This window comes from Mastigoproctus giganteus, chromosome 12, assembly GCF_048544385.1.
Source record: "Mastigoproctus giganteus isolate SK-2022 chromosome 12, ASM4854438v1, whole genome shotgun sequence".
Lineage (NCBI taxonomy): Eukaryota > Metazoa > Arthropoda > Arachnida > Uropygi > Thelyphonidae > Mastigoproctus > Mastigoproctus giganteus.
The window spans coordinates 55,018,543-55,035,008 of NC_143586.1; the positions used below are offsets into that span (position 1 = coordinate 55,018,543).

The following is a 16,466-nucleotide window of genomic DNA, read 5'->3' on the forward strand; positions in this document are numbered from 1 at the left end:
AATGGATTGAGTAAGCTGAATGTTAATGGTATTCTTCCACTTGCTGAGACTACACACGAGGGGGCATAAATTCAAGTTGAGGAATGATGGTTGCAGAATAGATGAGTGGAAGTTTACCTTCAGCCAGTGGGTGGTTGATTGTTGGAACAGACTTCCATCTGCTGTTATGGAAGGATGGGCTGATTAAATTCAAGGGAGAACTTGACAGATTCTTGGAAGGTATGGATGGCTGAACTCTGTGCGTGGTTTTTTTTTTTTTTTTTTTTTTTTGGCTGATGCTGTATATAAGCTTGATTTCTTGCATCATTTGCCACTACTACTATCCAAAAAACTTGAGAAAGTTGTTAGACTTGCTAAGCTTAAAACAGAAACTGGATATTTATAGAAAACTAGTATTTGGTGAAAATCATAACGAACTTATGAAGGAACATGATCATGGCTTTCCAACAATATTTATTATGTTACAAACACAATCAGTGTTAAGTTTTAAAGAAGTGTGAAAAGGAGTGTTTTAAAATTAATCCAAAAGAAAATAAGTATATTGTGTACATTGGTGTGAGTAAAGCTTAACTTACGCTTATAAGTGCATACACAATACAACGAAATGCTATAATTCATATTGCAGCATTTCATTGTATTGTGTAGGCACCTATAAATGTAATGTTGGTTGAATGAGCATTTCTTTTATGGTTTAGGCTCCTATACAAGTAATGCTCATTCATCTGGCAAATTCATGCATCCAGTGCTCTTCATTCCTTGTAGATGCTGATAATTGGGCTTGTGTTGTATTTATTTACTTATTTTTTGTTGTTGTTTAAGAGTGATTTGTCATTTATGAGGTGTGGCAACACTGGCCAACAAAAATAGTTGCATTTCTCATGGATGTTTTCATGCAATTACTCTCTGAAAACCATAAAATATCACTTCAAAAATCACTAAAGTGAAAGGGTGTGTATATTTAGGATGGTAAAGAACGTTACAGCCTTTAATCTTTATCCTACAGTTAACCCACGATTGATTTTTTTTGTAGTGAAACCTGTCACTGCATGCAGTCTCGACCATGCAGTGACGGTGTCACTGCATGGTTGAGACTGGCTTATAGGATTCTAAATCCAAAATTGCTCATGCTTATTGAATTTTAACAAGGTTCAAAAAGCGATGACAAACATTTGCCCATGTCATTAATCAATTAATTGAACAATAAAAGCTGCATGTATAGCTCACTTTAGAACTTTTTTGTTAGAGCTCAAAAAAAATCCTTGATTTCTGTTATCAGCCTCAAAATGAAAGTAAACCATAATTATTCAGTTTTATATTGAATCTTTGGAGCTAATCTATCTTCATATGTGGAATATCTATAATTATATTTTGTTTTGTTTTTACTCTCTCTCTCTCTCTTCCAACCCTCTTTCTACAAACTTTAGGTTTTGGTATATCAGCCTTGTCTCTTGTCACCGTGAAGGAATGGGAAGCAATTGCACATGGAAAGATTCTATACTGGAAAATATTGCAATAGATTATGATCTCTGGCTTGTTAATGGTAATCCATATGGGCCTCATAGAAATCCATTTGAATTTCAACTCTCTTTTGAGCAACAGGTAAAAAGCAGCATCAAATATGATAGTAATTTCAGTTAATTATGCAGTATTCTTCACATGGTATAGTTAAAATTTGTGATAATTAGCCTTAATGACTTATATGAAATTATATGATATATTATATTTCGTAACAGGCAGTTCTCGCTTTACGAGTTCCCGGGTTTACAAGTTTTTTTTCCCCAAGTATCAACAAAATTGAAAATATGAACATTAATTGCAAAAAATGAATGTTAAATATTCATAAATACCGCATTCCAAACCATGTGTGTAGTTATACAATACAGTGTACCCCGCTTTACGATATTAATCAGTTCCAGAGACACCATCGTATCGTTAAAATATCGTAATGTGAACCCAATAACACATTGTTTTTTGGTAATTTGTTTCAAGATCTAGGAAGTTGAAATTTTCGCTGTATAACTAAGCTATTTATCTCTCTAAAATGTCATTTTTAAGGTCACGAGCGTGACCTTAAGGCAGTATAAAATGTCGTTAACGTGGTTTGTAAATTGTATTAGTTACCAAGTCAAATCATTAAAATGCACTACACATTCATTGTTATCATATGTTCCCATTATAAGAACCAATTTTGAACGGCTTTGTGATATTTTTCTAAAGCACATTTCTGGAGGTCACGACCATAGATCACTAAAAACAATTTGCACTTTCCGGTTTATTGGGCTTTTCTGTTACCTACTGCAAGCAATTATAAACGGCTAGTAAACTCGATCTTCTTGCATTTGTGAAAATACCAATAGCTGGAGTTGTTGGGTTTTTATGTTATTATGGTGAAATGTGTTTCCCCAGCGCCTCCGTAGCCAGGTGGGAAGGAGCAGCAGTGCGTAGCACACGCTTCTTGATTAGACCGGGGTTCGAGCCCGTCACCACCAAATACGGAAGATACGGAAAGGTCAGGGAATGACCACTGCATATCCCGGAGCAATATGGCCTTAATTGCTAATGCTCCCAAAACACCAAATAACAAATAATAAAAAATAACATGTTTCCCCTTTACTGAAATCTTCAATCGTATAAAAAACAAATAAATTTTCTGAATCCTCTCTTCATTCCTTTTTTTAGCTTCGTAAACTTGTTACTCCACATGAATCGTGTTAGTTGCAATTTGTGTGTGCCGTTAAAAAATGCTTATGCATGCAATCGTGAAATTTATAATTAAAAGAGAAGATTATCTTGGAAACGAACGCCTCTTGAAACATTTCTGAAGAAGATGACTCCTTGTGCAACAAACTAATGTGTGCTGAGCCGATAATGAGTGATCAACGAGTGTGCAGTCGATGATGACGAAGAATAAACATTTTAACATTTGTAAGTCATAAATAATTTCTCTATTATTATAATTTGCTTGATTTTACAGGCTATGTTTTTATTTCTTTCAATAAATCATTTTTTAAACATAAACTAATTAGCTAACTAATTTCATTGTTGAGAACTTAACCTCTATTTATGAGAACGTAACCCCTTATGTCTATGGGAAATAAATTCCCACTTTACAAGCACGCGCTAGGAACGAATTAACTCGTAAAGTTGAGAACTTCCTGTAATTAATTATATGAAATTACTTATATGAATAGAAGCTTATTCTGATTGATTCTTCTCCATGATCCAAATACTGTCAGATCTGTTACCCTCACCTGGCCTTCATTTTTTAAAATACAGAATGCTCTTTTACTTAGATCTAAAAACAAAGATAAGTTCACTGTTAGAAATTGTAATTCTTATAAGCTGAATTGGTAATTAATGAGGGGGTGGTCAAAAAGTTCTGCAAATAGTGTATAAAGTGTATTAATAAATTGTAGAATAGGTTGTTTTGATAGCCTAATTGAAATAACATGAAAAAAATTGTATAGCACTCTCTTATGTAGTTTCTAAATCTTCATTTTTTATGTTGGTGGTGGAAGATGAATGAATATTCAGTAATCAAATTTTTGAACAAAGAGGGTAGAAATTCTAAAGAAATCCACGAAAGAATGACTAGTGTTGGGGGATGTATCACCCAGTTATGCTACTGTTGCAAGGTGGTCGGCAGAGTTCAAAAGAGAATGAGAGTCGGTGATGCAATTATTTCTGAAATAGTTGCCACCATTAAAGGAAAAAAATGAGAAAATAGAAGAATTGAAGTGTCTGAACTTGAAACAGTACTTTACATTTCCCATGGAAGCATTTTAGCAGTAATACATGAGCACTTCGGGATGTTCAAAGTTTGTGCAAGATGGATTCACAGAAACCTTTACATTCATGACAAACATCAGAGGACGGGGTCATCAGAAGAGAATTTAAAATTAATTCTTCCTAATCCAAATAGATTTTTATCCTGTTTGGTGACTAGTGATGAAACTTGGCTATGTTTTTATGATCCTGAATCCAAATTAATAAGCATTCAGCAGAAGCACATGTGATCTCTAACCCTGAAAGAGTTTTGAATGCAACCATCAGCTGGAAAAGTGTTGGGCTCGGTTTGCTAGGATGCAAAAGGATGGTTGTTAACTGTGGCTACCTTGTGCCTAAAATCATAATAACAGGGAATATTGTGCCAGCCTTGCATCAAAATTAAAAGCTCCAGTCCTGGGAAAAGAAATGAGGGAAGTTGGATCATCTGGTTTTGCTTCTCCATGATGATGCACCTGTATATATAGAGCCCGGTTTGCTAAAATCATGAATGTGGATTTGAATAAAATCCACATTCATCAGGCCCAAATCTAGTCCTAAGTGACTATTCTTTGTTCAGAAACCTCAAGTCTTATCTTCATGGAACTTGTTTTAAAGATGATGAAAAGTTAAAAGCAGCTGTGGAAGCTTGGCTTGATGTTTAACATGAAGATTTTTTTTTTTGAAGAATTAAACTCTTTGCAGATTAAAATAAGTGTGTTGAACTTTGGGGTGAATGCATTGAAAAAAAAAGAAAAACCGTCCCATAGAATTTTATACCTATGTCTTTTATACTCTGCTGTCAACTTTTTGATCACTCCTCATGTATTGCTAAGCAAACTGAGTTTACTAAAGAAAAAAAAAAATGCATCAATCTCTGTGACATTATTTATTATTATTAGCCATATGGTGCAAGGAAGCCTGAAGCTTATGCTGCACCAGCCAAAAAAAATTTCTGAATTATTCTGAGTGAGAGAGAGAAGTAGAAGGGAATCACCAAGAAAGAGAAGAATAATGATAACAGCTCAGGACCCTGGGTGTGCCAAGTCCATACTCACTAGATGTGAGCCCCTGGGGGCACCACTGGTTGCGTCAATCTTGTGCTTTGCATGAACATCACTGCTTCCTAAGGAGAAATATGTTACATATTTTGCTTGCCTAACCCAGACAGTTTCCAGAAATTGTCTCCTCATTGGTTGGTAACTACACTATCAGTGTATGACCCAAATATGGGATTGATGCATTTTATAGCAGTTTTAGTATGCTTTTAGCTTTATATGCAGTGAAACTTTTTTTCAAACTCATATATATCAGTCTTGTATGCTTCTGATGCCTTTTCTCTAAATTTATTTAAGTTTTGAATTATTGACATCTTTTGCATACTTGCCAGCTTTTATGAACTGTTTCTAAAATTTATGAAAAAGGTGTTTTTTTTTTCTTTTTACAATTTTACAAGAAGCTTTTCTTTTCAAATTTCATTAAAAATTCTATTGAAAACAGTGAAGTCAGTATCAGTATTATTATGTGTATAGTTTCTAACTTACAGTAAAATAAATAAATCCACATATTTTGTGTTATGTATGATATCTTTTTCAATGTTGTTTCAATAGCAAAAGGGTTCAGAGCAAACTTAAAATGTCTTGAAAATGTAACTCAAAGTGAACAAAGGCCATATAAAACGACACTCTGAAGGTAGACCTTTTAACTAACCAAACTAAACTTGCGATCAAGGACTAGCCAGAAACGGTCCTCTGGGTAAATATCTACCCAGATCAAATTTCAATTCATAAATTCTATAATTTTTACACTAATTACAGAGCTGAAACTCGGTATAGCTGGAACCAGAACTGTTTTCTTGAATCTTCCCACTAAAATTTCAGAAGTTCTATTGAATTTCATGTAAATGACAAAAATGTGACGTCGAGTGTGCATTTTTTAGGCCTATTTCAGTTATTTTTTTAACCCCCACCCTAACTAACCTAGGGCTAATGAAACATGATATTCCATTCTTTTTCTTATTTTAGTGACCGAGCGTGTGCTGTGTTTACGAAACTGTCATGGGAATGCTTTCCCGCATGATGTCAGAGCTCTCCGTATGTACTCCAAAGAAAAAAAAAATCATGCAACTGTTTGTACAGTATATATAACCTAACCACAAGAAACAACGAAAGAATCCGCAACATTTGTTTTTGAAAAATAAAAATACTATATTTCTTTTCTTCAATGTATATTGTATCTACTAACACAAAATCAAGGAAATTCATCTATTGATAGAAGCATTATAAACTTTGAAAACTGGTGCGCAAAAGAAGAAAAAAAATCATCCGCTATGAATAACGGATTGTTTCTTAAAATGTGTATTCTTCACAAAATTGCAATATTTTCTAACAATACAAATTATTAGGAAATATTGCAGATAACGGATTACTGGCTGACTACAGCTAACGGGCTGTTCAAAAAGTATTGTTAGAAAAAATATTTCAATATATTTAACCCAGGGGCTCACATCTGATTAGTATGGGCTTGGCACACCCAGGGTCCTGAGCTGAATATCATCTTTCTTGGTGATTTCCTTCTCTCTCTCTCTCTCTCTCTCTCTCTCTCTCTCTCTCTCTCATGGTAACTCGAGAAATTTTTTTTTTGGCTAGTGCATCATAAGCGTCAGGCTTCCTTGCACCATATAGATAATAATAATTCCTTGGTGTGCCATGAGAATGTTTTCCGGGAATGTGTCAGAATTTCAAGGAAGAAATTCTTTTACATTGTTGCCGAAAAAATTCACCATGCAGTGTGTATGCTGTTACGAAGTCTGCATTTCTGTTCTGAGCTGCAATGAAAAGAGATACCCAATTGAAATTTTTATTATTTTTTTATTTTGCAAATGTGCACCGGACTTCAGCATCCTAGAATAAAGCTGAACAATACAAAGCTAACGGATTACGGCTAATGGGACCAACTGACGGTTTTTGGTCCTGTTAACCCTAACGGGACCAAAATTGGACTAATCTGAACTTCGGTATTATTATTATTATTACTAGCCATATAGTGCAAGGAAGCCTGAGGCTTATACTGCACCAGCTAAAAAAAAAATTTTGAATTACCCTGGAGAGGGGGAGAGAGAGAAGTTGAAGGGAATCACCAAGAAAGAAGAATGATGATATCCAGCTCAGGACCCTGGGTGTGCCAAGCCCATACTCACCAGATATTGGTCCCTGGGGTGAAGTTCAATTACTACAACTTCAGCATCAATGATGAAACTTCCTGCACACCGATATTGTTGGCTACAGCAATTATGTAAATAACAAAGCAAAACATTGTAACAGAGCTATAATGTAAAATATTGTTAGAAAGTAAAAATGCAAAGTATTGTTAGAAAGTATAAAAATGCATGCGCATTGTGTATCAGTTTTACGCCAGTTTTTTTTAAATTTTTTTCTTTGTTTCCACTGTGTGGCTTCCAATAGATGAATTTCCTTGATTTTGTGTTAGGAGATACAATATATATATATTGAAGAATATGATATTTTTGTTTTTCAAAAACAATTCGTTGCAGTTCTTTCCGTTAGTTTCTTATGCCAAGAAACAGTTGCATTTTTTTTTTTTTTTTTTTTATGTAAACCCCAAACACGAGAGGTGTTAGAACCTATAGTACTTAGTACCATGCTTGGGTTGGAGGTTGAGAAGACGAAAGAAGATATTTGTTGACTTGGACTTGAACTTCTGTAGACTGTAATTTTCAGGAAATACGTATGAAGGAAGGTTGTTCCAGAAAACGGCAGTTGAATGAATAAACGAGGAAGATGAAAAGTTGGTTCTGTGAGTTTGAAGTTGGACAGTAAATGGATGTTGGCTGGCGGCGGCATGTGTTCGGACTGTTTTGAAATAGAGAGCAGGAATTATAGAAGCTAATTCAGAAGAACAGTGCCCATGGAAGTATCTGTAGAAGAGGCATGCAGCAGAAACAGTACGTCTGAGACAGCGAGTTCAGAGACTGTTAGAGATGAGTCATTAATTAACCTAACTGCCCTCTTCTGAATGGAATCAAGAAGCCTGAGAGAGGTTTTCGGCGCACCGCCCCAGATGTGGGAACAGTATTCCATGGCAGGGCGTATTTGCGATTTATACAGAGTGAGCAGCTGTTTGGAAGAAAAGTAACGCCGAGAGCGAAAGAGAAAACAAAGTTTTTTAGATGCAGAAGAAACAATATTTATAATGTGCTTGTGCCAAGAGAGAGATTAGAAGTCAGGGTAATCCCCAAAAGAGATATATCATTTTGCCTATAAATCGGAGTGTCACTAAAGATAAGCATAGGAGCAGAAGAATCCTTTTTGCGAGATATAAGATAAGACTGAGTTTTAGAAGGGTTGAAATCAACTAAGTTGTCTTTGCCCCACTTGAGAATTACCCGAAGATCGGCATTTAAGGAATTGGTAGCAGATTTTCAAGAAGTTGAAGCTGATTGAGCAGGATAAGGTTTCTCAAAATGGAAAGTGGAATGCAATGTGCTGTCATCGGCAAAACTATGGATAGGATTTCCAGTCAATGGAAGAAGGTCATTAATATACAAGAGGAAAAGAGTGGGCGAAAGAACTGAACCTTGGGGGACACCGGCATTAGTGGAGAAGTTAGAAGACAGAGAGCCATCTACCATCACCCTCAGTGAGCGATCAGAGAGAAAACTGGATAACCAATTACTAAAAACAGTTGGCAAACCATAAGATGGAAGCTTGCTTTTTTTGCATACTTTTTTTCCCTCCCTGTTGGCTATGTCCATCACCTTGGTAACTGTGACGGACTTAGCTTCAAAGTCAATTATGGCTCTGTGTAAGTTGATTCATTCTAGCCAGCGGCGCCGTGATCTCACGCGGGAAATTCAAACGTATGGAGTGACGCGTTATATAAATCAAAAGAATTTGCCGGTTGTTTTTTGTAGACATAATTACAAAAATGAATATATGATCGTAAATTTTTACTTTTTTCGCGTTAATTAATAGTTTTTGCTGAACTTTAAAGGTAGAAAATCAAAGAAAAAAATTCTGTTTATGTATATTGAGAGGTTCAGTTTTGTAGATTGAGTAGAAATTTCAGAAATAATTAGTTTCTATCATGAGGCCAGGTGTCAAATTACACTTAAAAAGTAGGCTTAAAGAGTGCAGGCCACAAGTGGGGCTGGTGATTTCCTTGACCATTTAGTTGTGGTTCGCTTTGCCACATTGTGAATAAATAATCCCTCTAGATATGTGGAGAAAGTGTGTACAGGAAGTACTTAGTTGTTTGATATGGTGCATTCCTGCATTACATGCCAGACTATGAACTTTTGGTTGATAAAATCTATTTCCCATTGGAACGACACTATAAATTAATCTTATGTTCTTTCCAAAGAGTCAGATTTGAGGTTGTCACAGACATTCTCTCAGATATGCCAGACAAGCTGTACTTGCTACCTGGGAGTCTAAAATGCTGATGGAACTGATATTCGGGTGACACTCAAGTCAAGTGGACCCAATTTCGGCGAAGTCCGGACGGTCTGTGACAGCCAAATCCTCTTTTTTTTTGTTTTTTTTTTTTTTTTAGGAGCATTAGCAACTAAGGCCATATTGCTCCGGGATATGCGGTGGTCATTCCCTGACCTTTCCGCATCCTCCGTATTTGGTGGTGACGGGTTCGAACCCCGGTTTAATCAAGAAGCGTGTGCTACGCATTGCTGCTCCTTCCCACCTGGCTACGGAGGCGCCCCCAAATCCTCTGCTTGCACCTTCACGATGGTGGGACTGTTAGTAATCCTGGGTATAACCTCCATGCACAAGTACATGGTGGGTGACTACCCAGGTGTGAACCAACGTAAGCAGGGGTCGAGGTGTGGCGCCCACACCACATGGAGGAACGCTGCCCCTCTATGTTACCAGGCAGTACTAGGTGGTAGATGACTCTCATCAACCGGTGAAATACCACCACTTTGCTTATTGGAGGCTTGAAGTGGTGGAACCCATGTTGTTTAGTCTCTAGAGCTAAGTTCCAGTCAACCCTTCCCTATCTCTTCCATCATGCAGTATGAGTGATGACTTTTGAGGTTACGATGAACGTCGTGGTGAGATCCAATATTCTTTACATTTCGAGGGTACAGTTTTAAAACGGTGTTCGCAGACTGGCCGCTAGTTAGTACACCGGATCAAACCTATTGGTAACTCTCTAGCACGCTTCCGGATCAGCTAGTGATCTTGCTGATCCGGAAGCTACCTCTACTCTACTCTACATAATCTTGCTACCTCTACTCTGCCGGATAGTGACTGGAGGGAGTCCGAGTAGTGTGTATGCGGGGAGCATTGTCGAGGCCACGTTATGTCAAGGATCTGGGTATATTCTTACCACATGTACGGCATATCCAAAAATTTCATTACTTTATACAGCATGTCCCACCTACTTTTTCTTACTATTGAATACACCATGAATTGTCAAATTAATAAAGCAAGCTTATCTGCGAAAAGATCTAAACCTCCCAAGGACTTCCTAATTCATTATACGTGGTCTCAATTCTAATCTCAACGATGTCCATTTCCACTTGCAGTCTGCCAAACCCCATGTACTTTTTCTGACAGAATCTCAGTTATCGGTTGATTCAACTACTGCTCATCTCAGATGCCCAAATTATTCGCTGTATGATTCCTTCGCCTCAAAGGTGGTACTTGTGCATATGTCCGTTCTGATATTCCCTGTCAGAGAGTTGGCAATTTGGAATCTCCTCTATTTGATCTTCTCTGGCTTAAAATCTCTCTACCTCAGTGTCAAATTCATCTGTTGTCTCTACCGTTCTCCCAACTCCACTAATCACTTGGAGCTCTTTGACTTCCTCTCTTTGCAACTTGACTTTCTCCAGTCCAATTTTCCTAACAGTGAAGTAATTTTCCTTGGTGATTTTAATGTTCACAACTCCAGCTGGCTTCCGTTTTCTAGTCACACCGACCCAGCATTTCGAGATGCTGAGGCTTTTGCAATTACTAATGACCTAGCACAGATTGTTCATTTACCTACAAGAATACTAGACAATCCTAATCATACAGCCAATACGCTTGATCTTTTTCTCACAAACAACCCTTCTAAGTACACGGTCGAAGTGAGAGGTCCTTTAGGCACTTCAGATCACAACTTGATGATTGTCTCTTCTCCAACGGAACCTTTATCTCATGGCTATTCCCAACCACGTGTTGTTACAAGAATGCAAAATGGGATGACCTGCGAGACGTCTTTTCTTTTCCTTGGTCGGATTACTGTTTCAAAACTTCTGATGTCAACGTTTGCTCAGATCGTGTCAGTGAAATTATTCTTGCAGCAATGGAATCCTTTATCCCACACTCCACTTTAAAATCTCGTCCTTTATGTAAACCTTGGTTTTCCAATAAATGTGCTAAGGCTGTCCAAGAGAAGAATGTTGCATATCGTAATTGGCTTGTTTCTAATTCTTCAATTTCATTTTCTGCCTACACCAAAGCTCGCAATAGTTGTAAAGCAGTTATTAACCAGTCCAAACTAGAGTTTGAACAGGCTAAGAGTAGAAACTTGCTTCTTGCCCTAATGGTAGTCGAGCATTCTGGTCTCTTGCCAAAGGTATTGGCCGCAACTTTTGCCCATCTTTGCTCCCACCTCTGTCCAAACCAGATGGTTCTGTTGCCACTTCAGCCAAGGATAAAGCTGACCTGCTAGCATCCCATTTTTCTTCCAGCTCATGTATTAATGATCTTGGTAAAACACCTCCCACCATTCCCAACACGCTCCATTCAGTGCCTCCTGTGGTCTTCCGTCAAAAGGATATCAGAAGGATTTTGATGAATCTTGATGCTAAGAAAGCTCCAGGTCATGATGGTATTTCTTCACTTGTTCTCAAAACCTGTGCTCCTGAACTTACTCCTATTCTTTGCTGCCTTTTTTCACTTTCTTATTCCAAAGGTGTTTTTCATTCTGCTTGGAAATTTGCTCATATCCAGCCAGTTCCCAAAAAGGGTGACAAATCCCTCCCATCCAATTATCGTCCCATTGCAATTACTTCTACTCTTTCTAAAGTAATGGAGAAATCAATTAACCGCCAACTCTTAAACTACCTAGAAACCTTCCGTCTGATCAACGATCACCAGTATGGATTCCGTCAGTGTCAATCCACTGGAGATATTCTGGCTTATGTTACCCATTATGGACTAATTTAATGGAAAGGTTCGGTGAAACACAAGTAGTTGCTCTTGACATCTCAAAGGCTTTTGATCGTGTTTGGCGTAAAGGTCTTCTAAACAAGCTTCCATCTTATGGTTTGCCAACTGTTTTTTAGTAATTGGTTATCCGGTTTTCTCTCTGATCGCTCACTGAGGGTGATGGTAGATGGCTCTCTGTCTTCTAACTTCTCCACTAATGCCAGTGTCCCCCAAGGTTCAGTTCTTTCCCCCACTCTTTTCCTCTTGTATATCAATGACCTTCTTCCATTGACTGGAAATCCTATCCATAGTTTTGCCGATGATAGCACATTGCATTCAACTTTCCATTTTGAGAAACCTTGTCATGCTCAATCAGCTTCAACTTCTCGAAAATCTGCTACCAATTCCTTAAATGCCGATCTTCAGGTAATTGTCCAGTGGGGCAAAGACAACTCAGTTGATTTCAACCCTTCTAAAACTCAGTCTTGTCTTATATCTCGCAAAAAGGATTCTTCTACTCCTATGCTTATCTTTAGTGACACTCTGATTTCTAGGCAAAATGATATATCTCTTTTGGGGATTACCCTGACTTCTAATCTCTCTTGGCACAAGCACATTACAAATATTGCTTCCTCTGCATCTAAAAAACTTGGTTTTCTCTTTCGCTCTCGGTGTTACTTTTCTTCCAAACAGCTGCTCACTCTGTATAAATCGCAAATTTGCCCTGCCATGGAATATTGTTCCCACATCTGGGGCGGTGCGCCCAAAACCTCTCTCGGGCTTCTTGATTCCATTCAGAAGAGGGCAGTTAGGTTAATTAATGATTCATCTCTAACAGAGTCTCTCCACTCGCTTTCTCATAGATGCACTGTTTCTGCTGCATGCCTCTTCTACAGATACTTCCATGGGCACTGTTCTTCTGAATTGGCTTCTATAATTCCTGCTCTCTCTTTCAAAACAGTCCGAACACGTGCCGCCACCAGCCAACATCCATTTACTGTCCAACTTCAAACCCACAGAACCAACTTTTCATCTTCCTCATTTATTCATTCAACTGCCGTTTTCTGGAACAACCTTCCTTCATACGTATTTTCTGAAAATTACAATCTACAGAAGTTCAAGTCCAATGTCAACAAATATCTTCTTTCGTCTTCTTAACCTCAAACCCAAGCACGGTACTAAGTACTATAGGTTCTAATACCTCTCGTGTTTGGGGTTCACATTAAAAAAAAAAGATAGTCAGTACTTCAATTATTTGGTTATTTTCGCCTAAGTAACCCAGAAAATTATATTAAATTGAGTATATCTTAGGTTCACTGTAATATTGTACAAAGTAGTACAACTAACAAATATCTTAAATACATAAAACAATGTATGCAATTACAGTTGTTATCAGTAATAAACATTAAAAAACAAATCATCAGTACAGTGTACAGTGCATTGAAATCACATCAACTTAAAATACTGCTGCATCATACTGTACTGTACAGATAAAAATCTAATATAGACTGGAACTTGTGCGTTGGTCACTCACATACTAGCAAGACTGGATTTATTGGATGATTGTTTTCTACAGCAGCATGTTCGAGAGGCAATCAGAGGGAGTAGTGCTCTTGATCTGATTATCAGCAGTGGTTCTTCATGCATTAAGAATCTGCAAATAAAGGAATCACTAAGTGGGCAGTGATCACAATGTACTGATGTGGAATTTACTTAAAGTAACTACCATCAGGGATAAAGGAAAGGGTTTTTGCTTTTGTAAAGGTGACTAGAGTGATATCAGAGATTTGTTAAATTCTATACAGTGGGACCAACTGATTACGTTACCAACAGCAAATTCTAAATGAGAATCATTCAAGGAATTAATCTTGGAAGCTACTAGGCTTTTCATACCAATTAAGAAATACTGTTCAAGGTTTAGGCCTAAATGAATGTCGGATGACCTAGTGAGACTCGTGACAGAATAAAAATCTATGGTACGCATATAAGTTATCAGGAGACACAGATGTCTGTTGTAGATATAAGATAGTCTGTAATCACAAAGGGTGTTAGGCAAGCGAAGGCAGATTACAAGAAATCTTTGGCAAACAATGCAAAGAAAAACAGTAAAGACTTCTATACTTATATAAACTCTAAAAGGAAGATGATAAATCAGTTTGGTCCACTTGACATCGATGGTTCGATTGTTGATGCACCTGCTGAGGTAGCTGACAAACTGAACGAGTATTTGCATCTACGTTCACACATGAGGAGTTATTCAGCGAGGTGAATGCCAGAAGTTTATCTAACTCTGCCAGGGAGCTAAATGATTTTAATAATTGAGAGCAAAGTGGAGGAGAAATTCTTGAAATTGAACATAAGAAAGATTTCCGGGCTGGATGGGATCTATCCAGTTATATTAAAGGCAGCAGCAAAGGAAGTTAGCAAATCCTTAGCCTTAATTATGAAAGCTTCCTTGGACTCAGAGGAGGTCCCCATGGACAGGAGATGTGCAAATGTGTCCCCAATTCACAAAGGGGAACAAAGGGTGATATGAGTAATTACAGACCTGTTAGTTTAACTTCTATTCCAGGGAAATTAATGGAGGCACTGGTTAAGGAAGCAATGCAGGTCATCTAGACAAGGCTGCAATTATAGTTCAGATGCTGCATGAGTTTGTTAAGGGGAAGTCTTGTCTGATTAATATGATTGGATACTATGATGTGGTCAGAAAGGAACTGGATGCAAAAAATTTTGATATCATGTCCTTGGATTTTAGGAACACTTTTGATACTGTGGCACATGGAAGACTACTGTTCAAATTGCAGCCATATGGCATTAAGGATAAGTTGCTACAATGGATAAAAGGATGGTTCAGTGGAAGAAGACAGAGAGTAGTAATCAATGGACATTGCTCTTCATGGACTAATGTTATTAATGGAGTCTCCCAGGGTTCGGTGTTGGGCCCATTGCTGTTTTCTGTATTTATCAATGATATTGATGAAGGCATATCAGTGTTAATGTCTAAGTTTGTAATGTAATATGAATTTGTAATGTAAAGTACTGCATTATGGGTAGTAGAACCCCAGAGAGTAACGTATCAACTGGGTGATACAACACTCAGGTTAGCAGAGAATGGAAAGGACCTGGGGGTAATTGTGCAGTCAAATATGAAGTTTTCTGAACAGTGCAGACAAGCTGCAAGAGTAGCTCATGGTGTCTTGCCAATGATATACAGGAATTTTACTAGCAGGGATAAGGAAGTGATTGTCCCCTTGTATAAGGCAATGGTCAGGCCACACCTGGATTACTGTATACAGGTCTGGAGGCCTCGTTTTAGGAAAGATGCAGAGCTGCTGGAACGAGTACAGAGAAGGGCAACAAGATTAGTAGTGGAACAAAGGGTTGCTGTTACCAAGACAGGCTTAAGTTCTGCAAATTGCAGCTTCTTGAGACTAGGCACCTGCGTGGTGATCTAATTGAAGTGTATAAAGTCTTGAATGGTTTGAGCAAGCTCAGTGCTGATGGGATTCTCCCTCTTGCTCAGATTACTCACCTGAGGGGACACAAATTGAAATTGAGGAAAGTCAGTTGTAGAATAGATCTGTGGAAATTTGCCTTTAGCCAGCGGGTGGTTGCTAGTTGGAACAAACTTCCATCTGTTGTAGTGGAGCTCAACAACTTAAACAAGTTCAAGGCAGAACTAGACAAACATGTGGAGTGAATGGATAGGTGAAATGGGAATGTTTTTTTTTTTTTGGCTGATGCTATATAAGCTTGCTTTCTTGCATCGTATGCCTCTACTAATGCTAAAATGATCATTAATTTTTTCCATACCATGTCTTCTTCCTTAACGTGTTTAACGTATTAACTGCATGTTGACACATATGTGTGAAGGGGTTTTTAATCAAAGCGGATGAAAAACTACATGACTTTAAGAACCATTTCTTTCTGGTCTGATGGGAGAAAAGCTGGATATTTTTGTTAAGCATCCTTCACTTGCAGCTGACTAATTCAACCATAATGAGAAGAAAGCCAAACATGTCTCTGCTTTCCTCAATCCAGATTGATTCAGTCTCATCTCATAATTTTTGAATTTGGTTCATTAAGGATGTAGGTTAAGCCGGCAGTGAACCTGTTAATAGGCCTACAATTGAGATAAGGTAGGAAGTGGGTGTTGATCCTTAGGAGCTAAGTGAAGGAATTTTGTTGCTGATTTAAAAGATAAGTTTTTCTACTTGCAGATTTCTCTGTAGATAGAAGAGTAGGAGATAATGTTCATTATGCCTAAAATGACTATAGAGTTCAACCCCCGGCCCAAGGAGATGCATGCCCACACTCACCAAAAAAACGAGTCCACATTTGTATATGAATAATAATAAAACTAGGAATTCACAAGCTGTACCTCTTAATGCGGACATCAGTGCTTGTGAACTCCAAAAATGATTTTATTTCAGTCATTGACTATTCAGCAAATCGCCAATGTATGTCCTTGTATAATCCAAAACAGACAATTAAATGTTGCATTGACCTCAAACTTAAGTA

General features: G+C 37.7%; 1 protein-coding gene across 1 annotated transcript in view; it reads left to right on the forward strand.

Moving 5' to 3' along the window:
- The window catches only part of LOC150077076 (transmembrane protein 145), a 78,793-nt gene that overhangs the window by 11,570 nt on the left and 50,757 nt on the right, over window positions 1–16,466 (forward strand). The window contains exon 2 of the mRNA XM_090385782.1: window positions 1,425–1,599. Coding sequence (XP_090241908.1) covers window positions 1,425–1,599 — 175 coding nt within the window. The remainder of the gene's footprint in view (window positions 1–1,424; window positions 1,600–16,466) is intronic.